This window comes from Labrus mixtus, chromosome 10, assembly GCF_963584025.1.
Source record: "Labrus mixtus chromosome 10, fLabMix1.1, whole genome shotgun sequence".
In the NCBI taxonomy this organism is placed as follows: domain Eukaryota; kingdom Metazoa; phylum Chordata; class Actinopteri; order Labriformes; family Labridae; genus Labrus; species Labrus mixtus.
Window position 1 is genome coordinate 6263937 of NC_083621.1, and position 24970 is coordinate 6288906.

Below are 24970 nucleotides of genomic sequence, written 5' to 3' on the forward strand. Positions count from 1 at the left end.
CTAATGTTTTGAATTTGTACTGCAGTACCCATTTTAAAACGCTATGTGTCAGAGCTCCTTTAAGAAATATCTACAGCTTTGATTTCTTTTCCCTTTTGGTGACTTTATTCCTGGGAGAGATGATCAGCAATCAACAGAGTTGGAAGTTGCAGTTTCATGTCGGTATCTTTTACTGTAAATCACAGGGGTATAATGCTCAAGCCTTTTTGTGGTAGACTACGACACTTTTCTTTACATACAATAAACTATCTAAGAATTTACCCTGTGACGGGTATATAAGTCTTTGCAAAAGTTTTTGTACAAACACAAAATACCATGGTAAAGTAATAAACAGTCCTGCCAATGGTTAAATTATTCCACTGAATTGTGGTTCAAATAAAGGGCTGACAAACAGTCATGTGTAAGCAAAAAGAATGGATTGAAAACAGGTATGTTGAGGGAGAGCTTAGTTGTTAAAAAAAATCACTGCAAACTATTTTGAGGATCAATTATTGTCTCAACCATTTTAAAGCAAACATGTCAAACATTTGGGAGTTTCTTAAATATAACGCTTTGCTGCCATTCATAAAAATCAATGATGACTCTTTTGTTTTTTTGGGACAAAGGAGGCAATATGAAGATGTTTTTTTCAGCTCTTGGCAGTTGTGATTATAGTTGTATTTATCCTTTCAGCCACACATAAACTGGAAAAATATTGGCAAATGGCAGATTAATCAATAATAAGTAAAAAAAAGTTTTTACCCCAACATGGCTGTAAACAAAAGGTTCAAAGGAATTAAGTGTTGTATTAGAATAAAAAGGCCTTGAAAATGACAGCTCAAGGACAAACACAATGAGTTTGGGTGAGTAAGTAAGTAAACATTGATCATCCTAATGCTTCTTCAGCAAAGTAGCAATCTGACTTCTGATAACAGTCAAACTTCAGCTCCTCTGTTTTTATGACCCCGACATTTCATTTCTCTCCTGCCTGGTGCTCACTCCGCCAATTCGGGAAACACTGCTAAAAACCTTAACTGCTGTTTGGACAGAAAAGTGTGCACACAAATCCTCTAGGGAGTTCAGAGGCACATCTGTGGGTGTATGTGCGTCTCTCTGCATGCACTTGTGTGTTGACTTATACAGTGCATGATGGATGATGGGGGATAAGGTGACTGGCCTGTAGATGCTGTGTCACAAAGACCGGTGAGCCTGGAGCTCCCCCACGAACGGATAAGAATCAGCAGCTCCTGTTACCTTTAATCATCTCATGTATCCATCTTTTAACACATCACATGTTTTGGTGACCCAAAAAACCATCATCTAAGGATCCAAATATGCTGTTTAGCCGATTTAGAGCACACAGACGTAAGAGGAATGGATGTCTACGTTTTATTGTATCTATGTAGTGTATACAAGTGCAGATAGGGAACACTCAAGTAAAAGTCACATCACAATGGTTACTGGCCAGTAACTTTTATGGCTCAAATTAGTGTTTCTCAGGAAGGGGCAGTGGGTTTGATAACTGCTGGTAATGCTGCCTCTACACATGGGAGAAGTATATACATTCGGTGTTTCCATTGGATAGATTTCAGAAAATACCTCCTCTTCGAACATGACAAGAGCCTGAGTGAGATTTTCAGTCTTGTGTTTCCTTTTTCAGGCCATTTTTGCCTTTATTAGAAAGGACAGCTGAAGAGAGACAGGAAATGTTTGGAGGAGAGTGTAGGGGGATGACATGCAGCAAAGGGTCAGATTTGAATGCATGGCTGCAGCGATGAGGACTATAGCCTCCGTACATGGAGCGCACGTAACCGCTAGGCTATCCAGCGCCCCAGTCTTTTGTTTCTTTGTAAAAAAGAACGCTTATAATTTATGGAAAGGATTACATTTTAAAACAAATTTTAAGTACATTTTGACATCCCTGCTGCTCAAATGTTGAATCAATTGTTACCGCTACATTGATAGAACTTTCTTTTAATAACGCTTCAGCGAGAGGATTTTAGCTGCTTATGAAACACAGCAAAATAAATGGTGCCTCTATACAACCTATGAAAGTAAACAAAACCAACAGCAAAAAGATTGCATTTTTCTACAAAGTTATTTTTTATGTCTGTGTCTGCAATTGACAGCATGCTGCAAAAACAGCTTTTGTTCAATTCTTTCACCAAAGAGATCGACTCTGGTTGACACATTATGCCGTTTGAAAGACAAGTGGAGGATTTTTCTGACACAAATACTGTTCATACACGGTCAACAAAAAATGTAGAGGTACTGCACTGTGCACAGCGCCAAAATAGACACAAACTGACAGCTCCTCGTAGGAGCTTTAAAGGCTGACATGAGTTTTGAACAAGCAAACTAAAATGTTATCCAGTGTGCAGCTAAACTGCATGATAGCATGACACACTGGTAAGGTTTACTAACCAAACCCCCTTTTTAACATGTCACTTTGTGGTTTGTAGAACTTGACAAAAGATGTCCACAGAGCTGTATAGCTGCCAGGTATCTAAAGGATGTGTAAGTAAAAGAGCATTTCAGATAAGGGTTTTTTTCTTCTCTGGGCTTGCTGCAGATGATAGTGTCTAATTGAAGAAGACCTTATGAAAATCAACGTGAAGGCATAAAATATAACTCTAGTTACCATCATTTGAATTCTCTTTGATGCTACATGAAGTGAACTAACGTGAAAAGCTTCCATTGGAGAAAAAAAAAAACATTTATCATGTCCTATACTGTGTCTGAGTATTCTGATAGAAGTCTCTTATATGATCTAAAACATCAGTACATCCTATTAAAATGTGAACGGACCTCTGCTCTGCTACAAGAAGAGGCAGAATTAAAAGCACGCCTGAGTTACGTGATACGAGTTGTGTTTGTCAGATCTGTGGGTGTTTGCCCAGTAAGCCAAGGGAGAATTACTTCTGCAAACTGGAATTGTCTGCATTTGAAAATGGACCCAAGAATCAAAATCAACAGTGTTTCTGAAAAAAAAAATTCAGACGTGACTTAAATATTCTAATCACGGTTTAATTATACTGAAATTATTATTATTTTTTAATGTAAAAACTACAAGTGTATGGCGGAATAACAATTGTAAAGAAATGTCTGAAAAAGGGGGTATGTACAAATGTTCTTTTCACATCTTTAACACCTAAAAGGCCTTAATTGGGGTTGCCACTTGTGTTCAATTTTCTAGGATTACACAAATTTTTCTTCCACACACCCTGTTCACAAGTTAAAGATTAAGAAATCAATCCTTTGCCTGCCAGATTGTTGTTTTGTCATTAATAATACCTGACACATCAAAGGTTTGATGCTGCAAATGACTATGTAGTGAAGATACTGATCTTGATACCGGAGTTACTGAGGTCAGATGAGGCCCACAAGCAAGTACTTCCCTATCTCTGGAGCTCATTAAATATTCCCTTTCCTCTCTTGTTTTTTAGTGCAGCCCTTCAAACCAGCAGCTCCTTCCCCTCTCCTCCTGCTATCTTGATGATATAGTCCTGTACTTGTGCTTGTGCTTGTGAGAGTGGCTGCTGAGCTATTGCCAGGGGAATCAATGACTCTTAACTCCATCTCCTCTGACAGATATTTTCAACTTCAAGGTCTTAGCATTGTGCTTTGGTTTGAGCACAGAGCCACACACAGCACTGGAAGCACAAAGTCTTCTTTCTCATGGCATTGCCCCCACCTCCCGTTTGACCAACAAGAATATTTAAGCAGGGGAAGGAAAGCGTCAGGTTTGAGCAAGGGTTCTGTGTAAATGTCCGATACGTTTGCCATTTCAATAAATCAGATAACAGTGTCGTGCTGTGGCTGCAAGATCGAACAGTTTGCTAAATAACTTAAAACGATACATGCCCGAAATCTCCCGTTGCATACCCTCCTCCCCTGCGTGTCATTTCCTTCACACATGCAATCAAGGACTATCTGTGTGTGCAGATAACAAGCCTAAACCTTTGGACATCGAAAGCCTTTCTCAGAGATCCTGACCCATCACGTTACGCAAACAACATTCCCTTATTTTCCCACAGATTCACACAGTCCACCATTTGCTGCAATGCAGAGGTGAGAGGAGTGCTACCGGACTTGTCTTATCCTTTCAAAGATGATCACATGTCTCCCCTTCAGGAAGATGTCACTACAGGACACAGCAGGGACTAAACACTGACCCTTTGAGTGCGACTGTGTGCATTTTTAAGGAGGATTCAGCAGAGTATGAAACATGTAAGGCTTATGATATTCTGTAATTGGATTTCCAAGAAAGCTGGTGGCAAAGTCCCTCACACACCACTAATCCTCCCAATCAGCACTGCAGGCCTAAAGCATGCTCTTCTTCTTCTTCTTCTTCGCAGATGAGTATTGAGAAATGGAAGGGAAGGGAAGTGAACGAGGCACAAAGCGAGGAGGGGATCGCACAACCACTGCATAGAGAGGGGACGGCCACTGGAGGCGTGCCAACGCGTCCCTACACACAATGTCTAACCACCATGGGTGTGCTGTGAGGGAGACGCAGAAAAGGAGGCAGGGCGCCTAGGACAGCTGCGAAAAGGAACGAGGCAGACAGGAGGGTTCAACATGTCAGACCACAACAGCAAACATTCAAACTGTTGCTGTCAGAAGTGGTCAGGAGCTCTGCCTCCACAACAAACAGTGAGGATTAGCCGTGCTGCATCACAGGAAACGGTTCACTTTGGGTCTTGTGTCAGATGCCTTAAAGAAAAGGAGACACAAGGAGAAAACTCAAAGAAACCCTTTAAGAAGATACATCTAAATTATTGGACCTGACTGCAGCAGAACTGGGCTCCTCTCTGGGTAAAGATTTGTGGTGATATTTCAGGCATAGAGTGCCTCTCCTGACTGACTTGTTTTGAATCCAATTGTACACAGCAGGGGACGTACCTGGCAGCTGAAAACCTCTCCTGCTCCTGTTCTTATTAGGGTGATTGAAAACAAAACAAGCACAAAAACCTTATGGATGTCTTGCGGGCACATATATTTTTCCATCACTGTCAAAAACACTGGATTGTTTGTCCTGCCCTCTTGTATGTTTCATTTCTAGCCTTTCCTTCAGTCTTGCTTGCTAAAATAGTTTCCATTTGTCTTTTTCTGTTTCTTCCTCTTCCAGGCACGGCAGCAAGGTGTCTTAAAATTTCCATATTCCAGTTCAAGTGTGAGACTATCTGAGCTTAATGCCTTCTGACTGGCAGTTTTTGTCCTTCAGGGAGATTTCTGATCTTCTATGCACATGCTAAGCTAAGAGTGTGCCGCACAGGGCCACAGAGAAAAGATGACTATCTGCTACTATCCTGTGCATGTACACTAGGCCTTTGCCCCTGGTGTCGCTAATCAAATTACATGTCACATTTCATATCCAATGGCAATGGAAATATAAGAGCCAACCATCCAGGGGATTTGCATTGTGAAGCTCCATCACAGGGCTGATTTTTAAACAGCACCACTCCAGGACCAGACTCTGAGCTCTTTGCCTTTTGTCTGAAGTATAATAGAATGGGTCAATGAGGTCGGGCGATGGGACCAGTTGTTTAACCTTGAAGACATCGCTTAAAGACATCCCCTCCCTTTTAGAGCCTCAATCCAGGCTTCCTTAAGTAGCTAGAGTCCAGCACAACTTTTCATGTTGTAAGTGCCCTTTCTGACACGTAGTCGATCCCTTAATGATAATGCTGGAGGTGGTAGAGAGAAATTAAAAACAAAAGGCTGTGACTTTGAGTGAGATTTAATCCAACACATACCAGAGCTTCAGCACGCAAACCACTTGAAGATGGCATCCTCACCTTCCTTTTCTAAAGCAAATTTTACCATCAAAGCCAATAAAGATTTCCAGCAGTGGGCATCACTTTAGAGCCATTTCATACAGCCATTCAGAGAAGTGAGCGAGAGGTTTCTAGCATTAGATGAAAAGAAGTGCTCCATTTTATTCTCACTGGACCTTTCATTGTCTGGGTAAGTGCAGGGCACTGACGCAAAATAAGAAAAAAATTCAGTCTAATTTGGTGCCAGTCTGATATCTCGTCTGATAGGGTCACTGTGCTGCAATAGAGTGAAGTCACGGTAATTCCCAGATTTAAAGATATCAGTCTCGAGGCAGCATTATAAAGACACACTGAAATGGATTGGATCAGCTGGTAAACTGAATAGCAAAAGAAAACACTGCAAAGTAAATCAACTTCAGATGAAAGAATAAGGATTTTTCATTTGAGGATTGGTTCACCCAAATAAAAAAAGGCACATTTTCTCACTTATCTCTCATCTTATCTTCTATTTCGACCACACATGCGGTTTGACGATAATTTGTCCCTTTTATAAGTTACAAAATATTAATTTCATCTGAAAGTTAGTGCAGGCCAAAATCAATGCAGTTGAATGATGTTTGCTCAAAGCAATGTCATCATAAATTCAACATGTCTTTTATTTATAATCGGTGAAGATAGCATAGAACACGTCAAGTAGTAACAATAAAACCATATATATGTTAAAAATAGTGCACAAAAAGCTAAACAGTCAAATGATCATATAGAGCATAACAGGCAATAAGTTAAACAAGCCTAGCTAAATCTTTTTGGGAGGTAAAACAGTAAGTAGGGCTGGCCAATATTGAGCAGCGTTGCCCCGTTCTCAGCTCTTATTTTGGTAACTAGAACACCGATATATTAGATAGAAGTGGAAGTGATGAATTGGAATTTAAAATAAAAAAAAAAAGAGCTCAAATTGTAAAACTAACTGCAGTTTTCCTTTAACATTATATATGATACTTTTATTCAGAGTAAAAATGAAGAGTCCACTCCTACATTGTATTGGGATGGATAAATTGATTAATACAAATCTGAACTCAACCCATGTGCTAATGTTACCATTCCCATGTTGCACCTGTGGTACTTGATGGTTTACTAATTTGACTACTCATGCGTTAAGTGGTAGGTTCATTCTTTGGTGGATTATGAAAACATCATGGCCTCTAAACAAGCACTTCAGTGAAAAACTTGACCTACTAAAGTCTTCCATTAGACTTAAACAGTTAATACAGTACAATACCTCCAAGGGGTCAAAAGGTGAACTCTGAAATAACCCCTAAATTGGTAGAGAGGTGTTCACTGACGTTTCACAAACTTTGGCCACTTGAGAGCAATTTCCAAACTTAAGCTTCTTTGTGCATAAAAGAGTCAAAGTCTATCCCCTTACAGCTTAGGGACGAGACTACAGCAGCAGCAGCAGCAGCAGCAGCAGCAGCAGCAGCAGCAGGGCGGCTACAACAGGCAGGAGGAAAATACACTGCAGTGAAAAGAAACTAAGATGTCTGATGTCATCGATGTGACGTATTGAAGAAAGTTGTCTTGCACTCTCACACCCCATTTAAGAGCAAGGTGCTATTCGGCGTCACCCGTATTGTGCATTCCTTTGTGGAAAGTCAATTCTATGTGGACATCAAGCTTCTTCAAAGCCTCTGTCTCCTTCACAGCAATTGTGCAGTTTCTTTTGAAATTGTGCAGCTCAACCATAGACACATAAAAACCCTCACACATCTTAGACATAACACTATAGACCTTCAGCTGGCTTCAGTTCAGTTTTGAAGACAGACAGATGTAAAGATGGAGGAGAAGAGGAAACAGATACTGTGCTTTGTACTTATAATCCAGTTCACATCACACACGCAGGCATACACAAACACAGTGTGTGGTCACTTCATCTCTCCATCTCCAGCCCTGCAGCTCTCCCTCCCTCACTATTCCCTCCTCTCATAAACATTGCTAAGCCAGTGAACTCTCCCAAGTGCTTTTTCATCATATTCTCGCACTGTCAGGGCTGCAAAAGGGCACAGGCATCTGAGAGAAGCTTCCCCATTGAGGCCTTTTTTTGGAATGGATTCCCTCCAAACGGCCCCTTTTCATTCTGCAGCTGCGATGGATTAGCTCTGTCATGGGTCCAGATGAGGTTTGCCTTCCTGATCTGCTTGCCATGCTGAGGAGGGGGGGGGGGAGAAAAAAAAAGCCACCAAGCCGGGAAGATAAAGAAGAAAGGAAAAATAAAATTAAGGGACAGGAATCGTGCCGGCGGCGACCCAATGCTTGATGATAGAACACTTCAATATTTCATCTCACAGTCATGCATGGACACACAAACACGGACAGCGGCCTGGGAGCAACCGCCCACAGGTTTTATGTAGCCATGTGTGAAATGGCGAGAGCAACACAACGGCACTCTCCGAATTAACCATTGGAGGGAGAAACAGAGGAGGGTCATGGTTGAACGGGCACATCATGTTCACTTAATTCTCACTCATGGGGATCGTGAGCACTAAGGACAGAGGGTCTGCGGTAAGAAGCGCGTAACGTCACGGCCGCACCTCTGCGTCACAATTTCGCCCCCTCACACCTTTAAGTGCTCCGTCGTATTCGAGTTTGGACAATTTGACGGCAACCGAACTCTTCAAGACAAGCAGCAGTTACTGCAACAAAGCAACATGGCTGCCCACAAGCGCTCGAACGTCCTTTCACTCTTCACAGATTCCATTAAATTCATGCACCCATTATGAGTCAGTAATGCTTGTTATTGTGACAACACACATAAAAGTGATCTGATATGCTGTGTTTTTTCCTCAGGCCCTCCATCTGAAATTTCTGTCATCTTCTCTATTCAACACTTCATCATCAACATAGCCGGGGTCTCCAATCTACATCTTCAATCTTAGCCCTCAGTGATTGCCAACAAATCCAACCTGACTCCGGCCATGTTAGTCTGCATTATGTCTTTCATTACATAAGATGTGTTTCATATTAACCACAGTGGCTCTTCGTGGCACGGCTAGTCTTATTTGCATCTCTGTATCACTGCGAGGAATATGCTAATATCATTTTTTTCCCCTTCACTCTCCTCTCCTTCAGCTTGTATGCTAGAGTGCCCGTACACTAGTTTCACAAGGTTATGATGCTTCAGTGGCCCCGGCGACTGTGAACTGTCACAAGCAATCAGTTATGATGGAGCCCTTGTTTCTGCGCAGACATGCAGCTTTGGCAGGGCTCTGCTAGCGACTGCTTTCTTTCAAAAAGGGCCAGAAACGTGCGGATCAATCTGGTTGCTCGGCAGACGAGGGAGAGCTGGAAGCCCTGTCGCACTGTGATCCAATATTTACGAGCTTGGAGAAAGAATGGTGACACTCCCTGTTCATGTTTTGTATTCATCATAACAACGCCCTGATGCCCTCTTCATTTTTTGACATGCAAGAAATATGCTTCACCACACACAGAGCGATGAATACCACAACAAGGAACAGCTGATAGCTTTGCCAAGTGGACCCACAAGATTTGACACCACATAGGTCCCAATTAATGCTTTTCTCAGGGTCCTTCAGAGGCAATAAAAGGCGCAAAAGTTTCTCTTTCTTACGCTGCCTGACCTTGGTTAGGACAATGCAGTCAGCAGCTCCTTTAAGACAGACTACAGAGTTCCTTTTTTTCCCCCTTCTGGACCAAGTGAAGCCAGGCCAATGCAGCAACTTCCGATGAGGCACGATGCGGATGTGCTATTCCAGCTCAAGTAGGGGATTACTGATTCAGTGATTATGTGTATTGTAGGGGACTCTAGTGAATGGCCAATAGCTAGCAGAGTGAGACTGCAACGGCTTCGGGGACATAGCTGTAATGGGCTTTGTGGGAGAGATTAAATATATATAAAAAGAGAGCAATAGAAATGAGGAAGATGGGGCGGAGGGGTAAAAGTAAAAAAATGCTGACTGCAGTGTCAGAGATCTTTACAAGTGATACGTGTTTTAAAATGCTCCTCTTTTCTTCTTTCCTGCCTATTCACAACTGGTGCATAAAGGTAAAGGACATTTTTGGAAATGGAAAATAATCTGTATTCCACTCTCCTTGAGAGGTTTTGCTTATTGAGAAAACAAAATGGAAAGCAGCCATCACATGGAGCTGAAAGCAGGCAGACGTATCCCTGATGTACCTGAGATGAATAGTTCACAATAGAAAGCTCCCCCCCCCCTCCAGTTCATTTGCCTTAAAATGCACCACATGCTCAGGCTTTTTCTTATCACTAGCAGTTTTTCCTCGCACAGCACACAGCCACCAATGTGTCTCAATGCAACGCTAAGATTTTGTTTGTCTCCTCCGGTGCGGTCCCTCACGGGGTTTATCGCTGCTTTTTATGCGGTCAGCCGGCTCCTCTTGTTCATCACAACGCACTGCTGATATCATCTTCAATAACACAACACAGACTTAGCCTGTCATCGTTGACTTATAGTTCAGAAACTGCCCTATTATTTGAACAGTGGTGAACAGATGTGCGGGGCCAGGACGGGCTGTCATGTTGCATCATGTCTGCTGAGGAGGAAGAGGGTTTGATCTACGCCTTGCATTCATAGCTCTGCCGTAAAGCTCACATATGGGTCAGTGTTGCGCACATTTTCCTGTAACCTATTCTTGGTTTGGCTGGTTAACGGTAGCATCACAGTTTTTATTACTCAGCATGCATTGTCCTTAAAGTTTGGCTTTCTCAGAACTACTGCAGTATGTGTCATAAGAGAGCATCAGATGTTATTTAGATACAATCCTGCAGCACAGTGACCCTATATTCGCTCTATGCCACAAGCACGGGCTCTCCTGTAGGCTGATGGAATCTTAAAGATGCCATGACGGTCCGCCCATAGTCATTCAACTTTAATCTCTCTTCTCACTTTAAATTTACCACATTTGCCCAGAAAATTGAGCCAATAGATAAAGTAAATCAATAAAAGACTCAACCATCCCACAGTAGGTCTGGCACTATAAAGAAGATTGAAAACTGTCAGGGTTAAAAAGGATCTTCAAAAGTACTGATGTACTAAATCTTTAATGTGATTTACTGATCTTCAAGATTAAAAAGTCCCTCCCTGTAACCTATATACTGTACATGCTATTGTTTTTAATAATCCATCACTGCTGAAAAAGCCCAGTGTTTGTGTGAGCTATATGGAGATTTGGTGCCACCACAGCAGCGAGGGAGGAAAAGCTGTTGTTTTATCAAACAACATCTGCCAGCACCATTGATTCCAAGACAAATAACACTCCGACAGCAACACTTCTCCTCAGGTTGGGTTTAAGAGGATCTTTTGATATACTGATTAAAAATTCATTGTGTTGAATCTGCCTTGGAGTGTGTTCTATGTTTTCTGCATCTCATTACTGCTACCGCCGTGTGCCCGGCTTTAGAATTAATTTAATAAATAAATACAAATACATCAGAGGGCATCTCATGGGCAGGAAATACGGCCAAAATAATGTTCCCTTTGGAAGTTTGGCCTTTTGGAATTCATCCAGCTTTTTTGTATGGGTTTGCTGTATGAAAAAGACTTAACCTTTTATGACCAAAACTGACTACATCAGAGATGCTAATAGTGCCAGCGAGGCAAGAAAAGTGCAGGAAAAGTAGGATAACTTCAGAGTATTTCATCAGTGCTTAACTTGGTAAAGTATGCAGTGTTTGCCTGTTTTGTAGAAGCAGTTACTGGAGCAGTTGTAGTAATAGGATGTATTAGTTTTATGGAAATTTTGACTTAAGAGGCAGTTTTCCAAAAATAACTGGAACTGTGCTCAACATTTTTTAGCTGTAGTCAGATCACAACATGTGACTGTATCTGAATAAAAGCTCCACCCTGTCTCTGCCTCATCACAACTAAGCTGTCAATCACCCCCCCACCCCCCCCACCCCCCTCCCCCTCGACATCCTGCTCCTCTCCCAGAGGCATTGCAGTTCCCAGAGCATGTGACCTCATCAAGTGCTGTTACAGTACCGCTCATCTGACTGAGACCCGCATCCAGGCACCTTAACAGACCTCAGAGACTGCCTGGCATGCTGGCCTCAAAACCACACCATGACGTTACTGTACAGTTGCTCAGGTTTCTGTCACAGGCTTTTTGCACAGTCACGGTGCTAATTGAATAAATCCAATGCTGCTTATTCTTTGCATTTGTCAAAAATCCTCCCCTTCAAAAATGGTATTTTCCAAAACCAAGTCTGGTGTTTGCACAAAGAGAAACACAGGGTGAGCCTGCAATATTTTCACCATGACCTTTACTTTGAAGGAATGATGAAGTGTGTCATGGGAGCTATAGTACAAAACAGTCAGATTTACTCAGTGGCAAATGTGAAGAGGGAGACAGGATGTGTCTGTTGATGCATGTGGGACTGAATATGCCTACAGTGTGTTAGTGTGTGAGGCTGTGTGCATATGTGTATCCACATGCATGCATATGCACATGCCATAAACAAACCTCCATCTGTGCCTCCAACACAGCTGTGATGGCATGTCCCGGTTCAACCCTCACAACCGCGCCCCCCCCCCCCCCCCTCACATTGCCTGGAGAAGTCTCTTACTCGCACACACACACACACACACACACACACACACACACACACACACACATCCAAAGAGGCGTCTAAAACGGTCTTTAATCAAATTACGTCTTCTCTTGCTTTCTCTTACTGAACTCCAAGTCTTCATTTTGCAACTGCCTACTTCCTCCTATTTCTCCCAGCATCCTCTGCCATGTTTCCCTGGTCACACCTTTCAAGCTGAGTTACAGCCTGCGAGGCGCACAAGTGTGGCACTACTACAATCACCTAAGGAGCTTCTCTCGCCCATAGCCTGTCTCTGTCAGGCCATGCGCCGCAAAAAACATTGTCTCCCTGTCGCTTTGTTTACCGTCTTTTCACACAGCACCAACAACTACATCCCCAAAAGCTAGACTCAAGAATGCAAGGGAAGATTTGGTAAGGGCCTTTTGTCTGTGCTTCACAACATATGCCATTTGCCACTTGCGCTCAGTCAGTGTGGACCGCTGGACACTGTTGGTTTTTCAGGGCATCAAAAACAAAGCTAGCTCTCCCTTGGTGGGCGTAAAGGTCAGTGAAGATGATGCTCCTAAGGATGTGGTGTGTTTATACAACAATTGGGCATGTGCATTATGTTATGAGTTTTTATGACATCTTAGATGATACATTGTGTTTATCACATGTAAATTCAAGGATCTGCTTTTTCCTGACTGCATAATAATAAAATTAACTCTTTACACTTACGTATCCTTGTACTGCAATGAATATGTTACTCACATAAATCACATTATAAAAATATAATGATTCCAGCACACTAATTCAGACTGACCCCTAGTCTTCATCTGTTTGATTTCTTAGGATTTAGAAGCGACGATGGATTCCACTGGAAAATAAATACAGCAAATCTGTAGCCAAAGCTGTGGCAGGTTAGCTTAGCCTAGCACAAAGACTCAAAGTAGTGGAAACAGCTAGCCTGGCAAACTCTAAGAGCGTAACAAAAATACACAATACCACCTCTAAAGCAAAAAAAAAAAAAGCATTATAATCACTTTAACCTACACAAAAACAATAAAACTGGAAGATTTAAAATGGACTATGTATTAGTTATTGGCTGTGACCATTAGCCTTCTTGAGTCTGGGCCGGTTACCTTAACTTCACTTGCAAAATAAACTCATTTTTTTTTATCTATCAAAGAAACTATGGCATGTTAATAACTGAAATTTAGAGGCTTTGTTAGGGGAGTTAACTTTGCAGCCATTGGGCTAGCTTTTTCCCAGGTCCTTGTGCTCAGCTTGGCCAACAAGTGAGCCGCTCCATCTTCATTATTTACCATATAGCTGTTGCAGTTGTACCCTTTCGTAACAACTCTTAAGGAGAATATGCAGCTCTCTCTTAAACCTATTCTTCTCTCCTTTTATAATAAGACACATTCAGCTAACGGTCATCCTGCTTTTTCTTCTTTTTGTGTTTCTTGTCAGTGCAAATGAAAATAGCCTTCACAGTGATGATGTTTCATCGTGTATTTATTTTCATATTCTTGGAGCAGAGCTGGTTGGTTTATAGTAGCCAGCGGCTATGGGAGACAGTGGCTGTACGGTGAAGCCAAAGAAGCAAATGCTACAGCCAGGTTTTAAAGACCTGGAGGATCCCGTAAAAGAGGGGACGGCACATGAAGAAAGGCTGGCAGGGAGGACACAGACCATTAGCTTAATGACAGGATGAGAAATAAGGAAGAGGGAAATGAGATTCAAAAGCCAAGCATTGCAAGATTTTCCTTTAACCGGAAACAAGGCAAGTAATCTAATAAATAGCGTGGCAAGGAGAGGTGGAAGGGGGCTTTGTGTTTGTTTCCCCTCAGGTAAAGGTAGGAGAAGAATAAGAGTAAACAGCAGAGGAAAAAAGGATGGCAGTGTCATTAAGCTGGCTAGCTGTGACCATCAGCAACATTAATGCTGTCTGCTTTGCTTTCTTCAAACTGGTGCTCTCTGCTTTGAACTGCTCCGGTCTTCACTGTGAGCATACCTGACTCCCAGCTTCCAGAGCAAATTATGGACCCCGCACCGGTAATTACACATTTCACAATTTCTGATGTCACTTCAAAGCAACAACAGTCTTTTGCCACCAAAGGACTCACCATGCCTGAGTGGTACAAAGCCCAGCCTTAAGGATTACTGAAGACACACATTGTTTTGCTGCCGGTCACTAATTCAATTAAAAGCATAAGGATTTAAAGTGACTTGAAAGATTTTTCTTCCTACAGAAGACCGAACCTTCATCATTCATAAGGAGTTCCATATTTTGTTTCTAGAAAGGAAAATACATTGTAGCAAGTTAATATGAGTCACTGTATGCATGTTTTTTATGCCTCTGTTTTATTTATTTAAAGGATGTATGGAGACAGAGGCAAAGGCTGCAGCAGTTTATGTGCCAACTAAAAGGGAGAATTCACACAAACCCAACAAAAACAAAAACAAAGGAGGAGTCCTTTCAAAATTAAATATAATTGCTGTCATTTCCAAAAAATCTGCAAGGCCTCCACCCGCCATAACTCATCTGCAACAAAATAACAAAACTTTCCTTAAAATAGATTTACTCCCCAAAGTCGCATAAACACCACTTTCATAAAGTCTTACTTCACATTGCTACATCATAAAAGACTTGTTATTGCTGACAATGGACTGACTCATACACACGGGGCTATTGATGACAAAGTAAATTTGAATGTCCACTAAATAATTGTGACAGCTTGCAGAACAAACAACAGTGCTGACAAATCTAAAAGTCTGCACACAGGAGGTCTTCACTCACCAGAGGCAAAGCCTCAGCGGCCTGGAAGTCAGCAGATAAGTGATATTTAATAACCGTCATCTCTATTTTGTTGGCTACATTGGAAGAGACAATCTGAGGTGCTTGTGGACTGTTGTGAGCTCAGCATGAGCTGTCTGCCGTTTGCAAGCTCAGTTTGACGAGAGTCTCAGGGCACTACCTTGAATAAAAAAAAGGCTCTGATCGTACATTACACAAATCAAATTGGAAAGAAAACTGCAGCTCAGACTCTTTTAAAGCTGCTTTTACACAGATTTTGTTGATTATTCACAATTAAATGGAGGACAAATTTAGTGTGTAAGGTTAAAAATTCCTCCAAAAACAAAAGAGATTTCAAGCAGAGGAGATTATGGAACACTCACATTAAAGCAAAAGAGATGCTTTGACTGAATATTAGTTGGACGTTTCACTAACACTCTCCTGTTTTTGAATCATGAAACACTGGATACTCTGCATTTTTAAGAGCACAGGTTTTCTTGCATCTGAAGTTCAAGCTATTCCAGAGACAGCTCATGATGGAGATGCTGAGGCATGGCAGCAAGAAAGAAGAAACGGGGCCACAGCTCCCACAGGATCCCCTACCTCTCACTAAGGCTCTGTCTGCCCCTGAATTTAATTAGATTCTGATATCAAGCCTTTTCTCTCCTATGCTTCCCTTCTTCTTCAACATGCGTGAAATTGCACCGCACTATCTATTATTTATTCACTCTCATTTGCTTATTGTTTCTTGTGGATGCCTTCGTTAGGGCGCTTGCTGCTCTGCTGCCTCTGATATGACGCTCCTCTTCATCTCCCTCACAGCTCAGACCCACCTCCTCTGCAGGTCTGAGCCTGGCTCATTTGCTGAGGTTGGTTGGGGAGCTATGGATTCCCCCCCCCCCCCCCCCCCCCCTTTCGCCCAATGACGGCACAGTGTGGTGATATGAGGGCTGGGTGCTAATGAGCTGACTCTGCAATGCTGGGGGAGACACTCTGTAGCACAGGGGGGAGCGAGAGAAAGGAGCAGGCGGAGACGCTCCTGCACAGGGAGAGTCAGAGGGGCCATTATGAGCGTGCCACACTGGGGTTAGCGGGACTCAGATGCACCGGCCAGGCAGATCTGTGGGTCTGCAAAGCTGGCAACTCAACTGAACTGGACTCATCATTTAAAGAGACATTGCAAAATGACATTCTGCACTCTATTTCCTTCATTTGTGTCCACTCGTTTTCTAAGAAATTGTAGCTGAAGAGGGCAGGGGATCATTGGCTTATTTATTGGATCAGAGACTGCAGCACTTGCAACAAGGGATGGACGAGAATCACAAAATCAGACTTATAAAGGATAGGGAGAAATCTAGTGCTGTATGTAATAAATAATATATCATCCTGCATGTCTATCTTCTTTGCTATCGTCATTTCTGTGATGTAAGTCATTACACTCATTTTGTTCTGCTTCCATCCGGTAGTTTTGCTCCATAATACAACACACCAAAATTCCTAGTTGGTGACACAGCGTTTGTTTAACTGGGCGCATGTTCTCGCAAAGGCCAGCATATATAAAGTGTGTTCATGTGGCATTCAAATAAAAAGGCATCTGCTACATTTAGACAGGCAGGAATGCTGTCAAAATGGAAACAGTATTGTAATTTACCTTTGCAGTTAGTGTGTTAAGTATTCCCATCTGTAATGGTACATTTAGAATAACGAATGTGTATTTTGTGGTAAAAAAAAACAAAAACAGAGAGAGAGAGAATTGTGAGGGATAAATGTAGAAAGATGACTGTTACATTCATGTCATACATGTCCTTATGATCTCCATTGAGACTTGAAGAAACAGACTGCAGCAGGATGAACTTGACTGCTCCCCTGGATTGAGATGTAGCCTCTATAAGCTCCTCACACCGGATGAGTTGGACATAAATAATTCTGCTCATTCTGCGTGGACAGGGTTGGTGGGAGTGTGGACATGACTGAAATAGAAGCACACTTACACGCATGGGTGACCGAAAAGCTGTTGGACGACTCGAGGTTGTCGACGTTGTAGTTGAGGTGGAAAGGCTTCTCAGTGGTGTTTTGGTTGGTGTTGTAGAGTTGGACAGCGAACCTGAACGCGCTGTGTTCCTGCACCGTGGAACGCATGAACAGCCCCCCTTAAAGACATGAACAAGACGAGATCAGACAAAGATGATTCAGTCAAAACTGCGCCTTTTAAAGTCTTGTCAGTTCTGAGCCCAATTTAATTCAGTGATGGACCACTCTGCCCGTCCCGTTGTAATACAAAGGACGCTGGTTGTTATTTGAAAGAACTATCATGCATCTCTGACGGTGCGCCTGTATGAACTCTTCAGATCGAGCAGAGCCACTGACCGTCTCCCTTTTTACTTACTTTACACTCCACTTATTCCAAGCTAATAATAACAATGACATAGTTAACACTCTGTGTAGCTTTTATCAATACATTTTGCCAGGATCAGCGTCTAAGGCTTGCAGCACACGGAAAATCAAGTTAGTCTCTTTCACTGCGCAGAGCTCGCGCTCCGTCCGGATCTCTCCGGTACTAAACTGCAATATGGCATGACATTTTTTAACCCAAACTGAACCAACATCCGTCTCTTTTTTTAATCACATTAAAACACTTACCGATATTGATCTGATTGGGAAATCCTGCGGAGGATCTGTCAAAGAGCCACAGTAGGAACAAAACCACGCGTTGTGCCATTTTCTCCGACCTATCTGTTCAACTCCTCAAAAGGGTCTGTCTGGGCAGATTCATATGTTCTGGATGGAAGCCGGGCGCGATGGAAATCCAGTGGAAAGATGATGGTCGCTCACAGTGCACCAATTAGGTTCATTGAGGTGCAGCCCAGCTGCAGAGCAACTAAGAGAGAGAGAGGGAGGGAGAGAAAGAGAGAGAGAGGGGGTGGGTGGGAGGAGGGAGAGCGATAAGAAGGAGGAGGGGTGGGTTGGTGGAGGGAAGGAAGGCAGGAGCAGATCTGAACTCCGATTGGACCCCGTCGCCGCGTGCCAATGTTGGTCAAACTTGATGTGAGGCTAAATTAGAAAAAGCCTCAGCACGCTGGATCATATGAGTGCTTGGAATACACGCTGCACTTGTCAATATTAGCCTTCTGTTGGCCGAATCAATAGAAACACAGCAATCTCAGACTCTGAATGAATGACCAGCCCACTTCGGGTTGTCGCGGTATCTCCATGTGAGGCAAACAATGAGAAATGGGAAGTGTTTCCCACAGTGGGATCATGTGTGAAAACTTTGTGTGTGCCAGTGCCCATATCCTGTCTTTTCATTCACACTTCAGTCGGACGCTATCCACCTGAATCTCCAGCGTGGCAGAGGAAGTAAGATACAAAGAAAATCAATGCTTGATTAAAAGTTAAAAACCCATAAAGCCTGAACAGGCAAGCGCGCACGCACACTCGTTAACGAAGGCAGGGGGGAAACGAGGACATGCAGAGCTGTCTATGGTCCTGAAACAGCCTGAGCAAAACTTAGTCCCTATATTTTCTATTTATCCCAGTTTAAATTGTAAACACATAAAAAAAAAATGTGTACCTTGCTTTTGAGGTTGGTCAACCATCCTTCAGAAACATCTGCATCGTATTTTTATTTACTTTAAGTTTGCCTGTGTCCCTAATGAAACATCTATCATTCCTGTGATTGTGCATAACAGAGGACAATTAAGGGATTACTGGCCCATTTATCACCCTCAGCAAAGCGCTTTGAAAATTGAGTTTTTAATTGCATTGCAAACAGCTAAGGCTTCCGCTATTGATACTGCAGAGCACTGAGGTCTTTTAAACAAATGAGGACAGACTGAGTGTCCATGCTTGAAACTTTTAAGTTTTAACAGGCAATAACACCTTGAGGATAGAAGAAAAGAAAATGCACGATTAAGAAATTAAGATGATTACTTTACTTTTGTATTTCACACCTGAATAATTCCATCTAAATGGAATCATTTGCCTTCAGGACATGCTGTTCATTATTAATCTCAATCAAGTCCTGCTGTGATCTGATACATGTCATCATAGGGGGGGATTTCCTCTCCAAACGGGGTCAAAGTTGATCTTGATTCCTCAGAGGCTCTCAGGGGATGAATCTGGGATGATTCACATTGATCCTCCAGTCTCCAGCACAGCCTCCATGTCAGAGACCTCATATGTTGGTGTGCGTGACCTCCACGGCTGATGTCATAATGACCTAGTCAAACTGTGACCCGCTGACTCCTCTGGTCTGTTATTTCCACAAAGTTGCTTCACCTCACACCTGAGTATGACACGCTGATAGTCATTTAAGAAGAAATGAGAGGCCACCTGTGATTTGAATTTGTGTGGTATGAAACAATTAACGGAAAGCATACCAAAGGAGTCATTGACTTTGTAATTTACAGAACATGCTGCTTCTCAGTGTGAACTCAGCTAATCATGCATCATTTCAAACTAAAAGAACAATCTTTTTTTCCACAACAAGGGGAGCTGGAGTATTTCCGATAAGGCCTTGATATAATTGATATTAAATGGTGACGCTTCTGCCGTATTATTTCCAATTAGGACATTTTGGCTTTGCTGCATTATCCTCCAGGCTCTGCAGGAATTCAATTTAGTCCCAAGTGAAAAAAATAAAGATATGATCTATATGAAAACAAATAATTTTATGATATGCCTTTCTTGGATTTGAAAAGCGCTCACAGGAGTGTTAGAGCAGCAGACGAAATGAAAAGAGTGAAAAATAGATGAAAAGATGTTGCCTTTTATCTCATGATGATGATGATTCACAGCCTATAGCTCAGAGCAGTGCAGGCCTCACCAGCAAGAATTATTCATTCGCTCCCTGCCTTCGCTTCCGAACACAACAGGATGAAATCTTCATCTTTGCCTCTTTGAGGAGAAGAGAGCAAATAAGTTAGAAACTACAACATTTATTCCAAAGTCCTTCTCTGTGGGAGTCGAGGAGCTTTCGGATGTAATTATTATGAGGGTTTGATTTTGCCCGTGATCGCTGCATAATTATTCTGTAATCTTTTTCTAACCAGCTTCAGATTTCTTGCAAATACAGATACAAATGTTTAACGGTTTTCTTCTAATGAAAGGGTATAAACATCTGTATTGAGGTAATGATCTATAGGTACAACAGGGCTAACATTGCTTTATACAGTTTGGTTAAGAATTGTAACTGGGGTTGAATGAGGTATTTAACAGTACAGTAAGTGTACTAGATACGTCAGCCCTGTTTGGAGAGGCTGGCTGGAGTTTGTACACTGTAGCTAAGCCACTAAAAAAAGTCCAACATATAAAAAAAAAAAACGTTTCAGTTTACGCTTTGAATTAGGATTTTTTTCCACTGCTTCACCTCGACTTAAACGTCCCATATTTTTAACTGCACAAGGGGTCCAGTAGAGTTTTTATTTTCCTGGCAGCTCGTGAGCTCTATTGTCTCGTGAGTTCCTCTGGAGGGACGGCCTGCTGCTATGGATCCCCGCCCGCCCCCCCCCCCCCCCCCTGACCCCCCCCCCCCCCCCCCCCCCCCTCTGGTTCTGTTCAAGCTTTCTGCCTCTTAAAAGGAAGTTTCCCATGCCACTGTAACTTTGCTAAATGTTGCTTAGTGTTCATGATGGATTCATGTTGAGTCTTTGTAGATAATATAACAATGAGTAAGGTCTTTAACCTGCTTTTTGTAAAGTATCTTGAGATAACATTTGTTATGAATTGGCGCTATACAAATAAAGACTGATTGATTGCTTATTATTATTATTATTAGTATTATTATTATTATTATTATCATTAATAAGTAGCTCAAACAACCCTAACATGTAATTGTAAGGTAACATTTGATTTAATCAGGGATAACATAACAAGAAAATAAACATACATTTATGAAAATTGCTCAGCTGATTGCTCAGTTTGATAAATTACAATCCAAGGAAGAAAATACATTCAGCATTTTGCTTAAAACAGCAAGAATTCTTCTATGGAATGTAATCTCTAAGCAGTATTTACAGAGGATAGACTAAAATGAAAGGACTACAAATAGCCTTGGGTATCCAACCTCCACACAACCAATACAGCCACTTAGCTCAGGTCGTGGATACAGGTCACTCCCTTTCAAGAACAAACCTGTATGTCAATCTTTCTGCCTACTACAATCACTCATTAATGCCTGAGTGAGCCTGGCTGCTTGACCGCTTTTATCATTTAAGTATTTATGGACATTTTTATGCACAATTACTCTTACACTGGCATTAGAGCCTGTTCTAACCTGCACGTGTACTGTATGTTGTGAAGAGTATGTTACTTAAACACTTGTCCTAGTTTGTGGTCTGTCCATTTACAGCATGTTGTTCAAGCATACGCATGATAATTTGACTATTTGAGACTAATTTGGCTCGTTTTCAGAGATGTCAATAAAATGATGCAGCCTTGTGAGTCCAAGGGATGCACAAGCAATGGCTATTTAACATTTGTGGTTATGCAGAGGGATAATACACCCCACCACAGCAGCTTTTATCTTTAATCCTCGGCTCCATTGTTTCAGGCGCCATAAAACCCAATTGGCACTGTTCCTTGTCGCTGCACTGGTGACTCCTGCTGGTTGGTCAGGACGTCTGTATGGAGATTCTTTGTACCTCTGAATGCGCAGCACCCTCCTGGGGAAGATCCTCGCTGTCAGGTGAAAAACACAGCTGGTGACTTGTGGGCCGCTCGTGGCTGTCCAAACCCTCCCTATGAGAGCAGTGGGTATTACCTCAGCAGGATCTGCGGTAGATGGAGATTTGGCATTTACAAATGAGTAAAAAGTGTCAGAAGAAGACCAATGAATAGAAGAAACACAGCAGAACACATCAATGGTGACTTCTGCTGCATCTGACTTCAAAGTTCACACCCTGGCACACCCTAAACTGAATAATTAATGGTATCATTTCTATTTGGTCCTGGTCATATTGACTGTAATCTTCACTTTTTCTATCCAAAGAATTTAAATGAGAAGAATTTAGGTTATAAAATATGTATTTTATTATTATGTAAACAAACTTTGTTATGCACTAACAATATTTTAAGGCACTACAATATTTTTGTGATCAAGAAAAAAGAAAAACAAGTCCTTAATTAATTGGTCTATCTTGCTTCTATTATAATATTATGAGACAAGAACAAGAACTGGCTTGGTATTACACATCTGCTCAGACTACCCTCTTTGGAGGCTTTTCCCCCAGTGGTTTGCAGATAAATAACCAGGTGGCTGGATAAATTCTGAAATCTGAGGCAAATTACCTTGGAGCTTTAATCTAATGGGTTGCAATGCAGTAAAGCCATACATTTTTAAATCCACAATAATGACTCATTTTCCTGCAAATATTGTCTGTATATCAGAGCAAATTGCTTTTCATGTCAGAGATTTAAACACTTAGCAGCTCAGGAATTCAATCTTTTTCCGACTTGCACTGTATGGTCATGACTGGTCAGATCATATTTAATTTCCTGGGCTCACATATGACTTGGCTCACCTTTTAATATCTCTTCTGCGTACCATTTAGTGCACTGCTTCATATCAATTCTACCCTGCTGAGAAACTAAATTCAGTCATTCTAGAAATGGGTTCCTCTGAAGAAAGACATATAATGAGAGGGGGCAAATTAGTATTGTAGCAAAGATGCAGTTAAACAAGCATTATGCAGCTCAAACCCAATGACTTGAAGAGCTTTTCCAAGAGCCCATCAGTCTTGGCCAGATGTTGGAGGCTGATAAGAGACTCTGCTCTCAAGGAGCTCTTCTTTATTCTGTCAGTGCCTCTTCCCATGAAAGAGACTCAGGGAAGGCAATGGCCTGAGGAGATAGAGAAGCACTTGCCATTGTGGTGGATTGTCACGCAGATGTAAAGAAACAACAAATCTAGTCGAATAAAACATTCTGTGCAAACACCATACAATGTGGAACTCAAATATAGTTTCTAAGTGTAAAGAAAGGCTCTCCAGTGGGATAAAACTCTATGTCGCGTATGCGAAGTGGCAGAACATCCTGATGGAAAAAGATGTTTGGCTGTGAACTCCCCATGAGTAAAATGAAAACGCATCATGTGGCATAAGATAAATGAAGTGACACAGTTCAAGGGATGAGGAAAAAAGTGCCTACCCCAATTTCAGTATTTGAATGTCGCTGCATGTTGTGTCACAAACCCATCATGCGCTTTGGCTCCCCAGCAAACCCTCTTTGGCCTGAGTGTGACAGAGGCGGTGTTATCAGCTGCACAGGCTGACACACTTCACTCTTTCGCCGCGGGCTTTGCAGAGTTAGAACCATGGGACCACAGAAGTCAGCGCAGCGTGGAAGCAAGACATCTTCACCACATGAGGTCAGAACTACGTGCAAGAAGAATATCCCAAGATTAGCACTCACGTACAGTATGGACTAATATGTTCACACATGAGGTACAGCACTGCAATTCTGGTTAACCATGCTATGAGTGAAAACATCTGGGTGCTCAGGGAACGTGGTCTGGTGCTAAAATGATTAGTTGATTAAGAAATGTTCAACAAACACACTATGGGCCACTGATATGATTGACAAGTTTTATCATTTATTCATTAAAAATGCCCATAAAGCTGAATATTTATTGTGTTTACCTGTAAAACAATAGCCTAAAAGTTTTAGCTTCCACAAATGTTTTTACACTCTACAAAAGCTAGTTGAAGCACTTAAAATGCTAGTTTTACTGACTAGAGCTAGCTAAATGCTAGCTAAAGCTTCTCAAAGTGCCACCTTTAACTTAAATAAAAACGTTCTGCTAGTTGAATCTTCCTCCAAAACTATTTCAACTAAAAAAAAAAAACACTAGCTTTAGCTTCAATTAATTCTAGTTTACTAGCTAAAAATGTAGCTTATAAAGAGCTGGTTCTGGGCTCTAAAGATGCTAGCCTTAGCCTAAAAAAGCTAATTGTAGATTTGAAACAATATCTTCCACAAAGTTTAAGCTATTTGTGTACATTTAGAATCAATTAATGCATGTTTTTAGCCCAAGAGACCTGTGTTAATTTATGCACATCTGAGTTGTCTTAATGCTATTAAGCCTTTAAATATAACCATTTTGCCTCCTAAATTCCCAGTTTTAGGTTTAAAATAGCATTTTGAACATCCTATTTCAGGTTATACTTCCCTTTTTATCACTATAAGTGAATATTATTGCTGTCTGAATTTAGATGTTTATGCATGAGAGGATATCTGAGGGACTGGGAATTGTAAATTGACTAATGAGAAAACTATAATAAAACCATATAGATTACCTATATTCCTTGAGGCCCTCATGTGGTCAATGACTAGGTGGTGGTTACTATCAGAAGCACACAGAGTGGTTATTATGGTAATATCTGACAATTTTCTCTGTAGAAAAATGGACCTACCTTTAATAGCTACGGCTTAAGTAATATGTCAAATCCCATTTTCTACTACTGGCTGAATGTAGGATGGCTTTGTTATATCCCTGGCTTTCCTAAAGTATTCTGCCCAGCATAAAAAAAAACACAACGTCAACCACCTCAAAGCTCTTTGACTCAGGTTGGGTTTCAGTGACCCTGTCATTCTCCCTCCAAAAGGGAATGGCAGAGGTTTAATCGCGAAGGCAAGTTCTGGGGTTGCGAAAGAACGAAATGAAATGCAGCCAACAAAATACTAAAACAATCCCTTAGCAGCGGCAGCCGTAGCAGCATCAGCAGTGGTAACAACAACAGCAGCTTGTTATTTTCCCTTCCCCCATGGCCTCTGTTGCCATATCGCAGTAATAGGAGATGGTTGTTGCTCACTGCCTGCGTGCCTAATTGAGAGGAAAACAAACTG

At 41.8% G+C, this 24970-nt stretch overlaps 1 protein-coding gene across 6 annotated transcripts in view; it reads right to left on the reverse strand.

Moving 5' to 3' along the window:
• The window catches only part of gria3b (glutamate receptor, ionotropic, AMPA 3b), an 86558-nt gene extending 68542 nt beyond the window's left edge, over positions 1-18016 (reverse strand). For 3 of the 6 annotated variants that reach the window (XR_009674642.1, XM_061047726.1, XM_061047728.1), the window contains exons 1-2: positions 17768-18016; positions 17119-17277 (exon numbers count right to left, since the gene is read on the reverse strand). Coding sequence is in view for 5 of the 6 variants with exons in the window: in XM_061047726.1 (XP_060903709.1) it covers positions 17119-17277; positions 17768-17846 (238 nt within the window). In the remaining variant the exon portion in view is untranslated. The remainder of the gene's footprint in view (positions 1-17118; positions 17278-17767) is intronic. The other 3 variants (XM_061047727.1, XM_061047723.1, XM_061047725.1) reach the window with 1 other exon arrangement.
• Between the last annotated feature and the right edge of the window lie 6954 nt (positions 18017-24970).